The 3,238-nt window shown below is 36.7% G+C and overlaps 1 protein-coding gene across 2 annotated transcripts in view; it reads left to right on the top strand.

Annotated features, from left to right (window-relative positions):
- Positions 1–3,238, top strand: part of Tmtc2 (transmembrane O-mannosyltransferase targeting cadherins 2) — a 381,875-nt gene that overhangs the window by 218,061 nt on the left and 160,576 nt on the right. For both annotated transcript variants that reach the window (XM_021174328.1, XM_029482633.1), the window contains exon 4: positions 2,966–3,080. In XM_021174328.1, the coding sequence (XP_021029987.1) occupies positions 2,966–3,080 (115 nt within the window). The remainder of the gene's footprint in view (positions 1–2,965; positions 3,081–3,238) is intronic.

Below are 3,238 nucleotides of genomic sequence, written 5' to 3'. Positions count from 1 at the left end.
TTATATATTTATATATATATATATATATATATATATATATATATATATATATATATATATATATATTCTGTAGCAAAATTGCCTCTCTGAAATCCAGTCCTGACAATTTGAATGAAATATACTTCAAATTGCATGCCATAGCTTCATGACCCTGTATATGGAATCCTGTTCATGTCTGTGACTTGATCTTGTTGTCTTTGCATCCATTCACTTGACTGGACTATTTGTAGTTGGAAAATATCAACTTCATTTATCATTCCGTTTTCCTCACTGGCATCTCTAAGCTTTCCAGGACATGACTCCTTAATACTGTACTTCCGAGGGAGAGCTCTGATTTCCCTATTTTTATATTAGAGTGACATAACTTTATTCATTTTGTAATTATTTGTGGTACTTACCACCATATAAAATAGAATATATTGCATATATTTGTTTGTGTGTCTACCTAAATGTGTGCTAGTGATCAGTGTTAGGGTCACATGCATGCCGCCGATGGACATGTGGAAGTCAGAGACCAACTTGCAGATGTCCATTCTCTCATCTAACCATGTGGTTTTCAGGGATCGAACTCAGGTCATCAGACTTGGGAGCAAGCACCTTTAGCCACTGAACCTTCTTGTTGGCCCTGCACGTTTGTTTGTATTCCTCTACTGTTTAAGCCCTGTTTTCCTTATGCATTCTCCTCCTGCCTCTTACCACCTTTCGTGGGTAAGTAAGCATTTGACATATTTGGTTTTCTTTGTTGCTACAAGCACTGGGATGATTCTGAAGTTTAATGTTTGACTTCCAGGATCAGAGGTTTCCATTCAAGCATGGTTGAAGCATACTTCCAGCCTGAGGCAGGGCAGAATGTCTTGAGGGGAACATGTAGCAGAACTAACGAGGCCACCTTATGTTGGAAAGGAAACAGAGAGAGACAGAGGAAGGGACCAGCATCTAACAATACTCCACTGACTCTTTCTGAAGAACTTAGTTGTCAAGCCAGGTCCCTCCCTCTACACTTTGACCTTCTCCCTACAGTCTATTTGTATTTTAAATATTTTCTTATTTCAGAGCCCTCATCTCCTTATCTCTGAAAACCTTGATAGACATAATCAGAAATGGTTATAGCATCCTGGGCATGTTTCAATGTAATCAGACTGACCATCTGTATTAACTATTACCGGGAAAAATTGTTTTCCATGCCTTCATAATGTTGTTGGCAAAAGAGAGAATTAGCCAGTATCTGATTACATTCATCACTGAGTAAATGAACACACAACCAAATGTGTAAACATATATTCTTGATATAAATCTGGATATGTCTGCTATTGTCCAGAGGGACACTTGTTATCTATGACTTAATTAAGACATAAACCTTAACAAAAAGTCCATTTATTTCTATGGGAATATGCCTTAAACTGTTTACTTTCAGTATGTCCTGGCTTCAGTTTTCTTTAGCATCTCTTTGTTTGCAGGTGAGCATGGTTGCTTTTTCATTGTGTAAATTAATATTTGCATGTATTCTGAAGAGTAAATTCAATGTAAACCTGTTTTACTAATTCTTGATCAAAGAAGAACTTTGACAGGAATTAAGTAAAGTGGCTTGAAAACAATACTGAGTACTAGAAGTTCCACAGAGCCATACTTTATTAATTTGAGGATGAAGGACTTTAAGTAAAAAAGATAGTAATGGTATTGCCTATTAAATATTAATATGGCTTCCTGTTTTTCTGTTCTTAGTTCCTATTGTCAAATGCTTAGTTTACTTAATAACATTTTTAGTGTTTCATTTTTTAAATTGGATGCTAAAATTGTCTGTGAACTCACATGCTGTGGAGCAGTTCACGGTAGATGGCTGTTGTTTTGTAGCTAAAGGTGAACCTAGTATGAGAATGTTAATTAGAGGATGGGGCAGGCTTAGGTTAATCAGGTTTGGATCAGAATTTCTGCTTCAATATTAACCTGGCACATCTCAGTGCTTCCACATCTACAAAAGAACTGCGCACACGAGGTCTGTGTTAAGAGAATTTATGAGATGGGACATGTCAAGCATGAAGCCAGACATGTGGTGCTATTTGTTGGAAGATAATTATGAGTTCAGTGTCTTCTTTTTACCAAGGAAGCATGCATAATATGGCAGATCAGTTTTCTTTGTAGATAATAAAAGGATACAAGGCACATTATATTAAGTAACTAAGGTTGACTAAAGTGTGTTAAGTTATAGAAACACAGGGGATCTGAACAGTGAGAGATTCCCCATGTTTATATTTTTTTCATGCATAAAAATGGATACTTTAGATACTTTGGTTCTTCTAATATCATCACTAATCACCCAAGTTGAGTTGATATATCTCAGTGTATAAGTGTATAAGCCTTCTCGTTCCCACCTTCCTGCTGATCAGGACATTTACTTTCAGAGTTACTACTCCACATTTTTTAACAGACCTTGTATGAATTAATGGCATTCAGAAGCATAATGTTCTACTCATATGAACTGGCACATACTCGGGTTCTTCCTAGCTTTGATCTTGTTTTCTTTTCTTGTGTTTTTCATCTTCAAGTGTTCTATGGCCTTTATCAGTTCTTCCATAGTTGGATGAGATCTTGGTTTATTTTAAGATGATTTCTGACTGCTTCTAGTCCAGTATGTATACAATAAATTCAGACTTCGAAGACCCCTACGGAAACTTGAAAGAACATGTCATCTTTGTAGGAGACCTTAAGATAACATTGTTCTTGGCATTGCGATAAACTGTATGTATGCATCAGCTTTGAGCCATAAGGGTTGCTTTAATTATTTTAGACTTTGTATGTATTTAATCTCTTGGCTTGATGAAATGTTAGAATATAAAGGAAATAAATTTTCCCCATAAAATGTTTTATGAAGGCTTTTTTTTCTCCCCACGGTGTCGCCTGGTAGACGGATATTATGTCATATGTAATTGGACTGACACTCAGCTTGAATACTTTTTCTTCTTGCCAGCATGGGGTAACCTTGGAAACGTTCTGAAGAGTCAGAGTAAAATCTCTGAAGCTGAAAGCGCCTACAGAAATGCTCTGTTCTACCGCAGCAACATGGCTGACATGCTGTATAATCTGTGAGTATGCTTCGCTTCCTCTGGTTAGGTTCACGTGTAAAACCTGCCGTGAAAGAGACTATTGAGTTAACTAATAGAAATGGAGATGCTGATACCTGTTTTCTGGAATAGACTTCCTTCCTTCCTTCCTTCCTTCCTTTCTTCCTTTCTTCCTTCCT

This window comes from Mus caroli, chromosome 10, assembly GCF_900094665.2.
Source record: "Mus caroli chromosome 10, CAROLI_EIJ_v1.1, whole genome shotgun sequence".
Taxonomy (NCBI): Eukaryota; Metazoa; Chordata; class Mammalia; order Rodentia; family Muridae; genus Mus; species Mus caroli.
The sequence above is the reverse complement of the archived record's forward strand: the minus strand, read 5'-3'. Positions and strand labels throughout refer to the sequence as shown.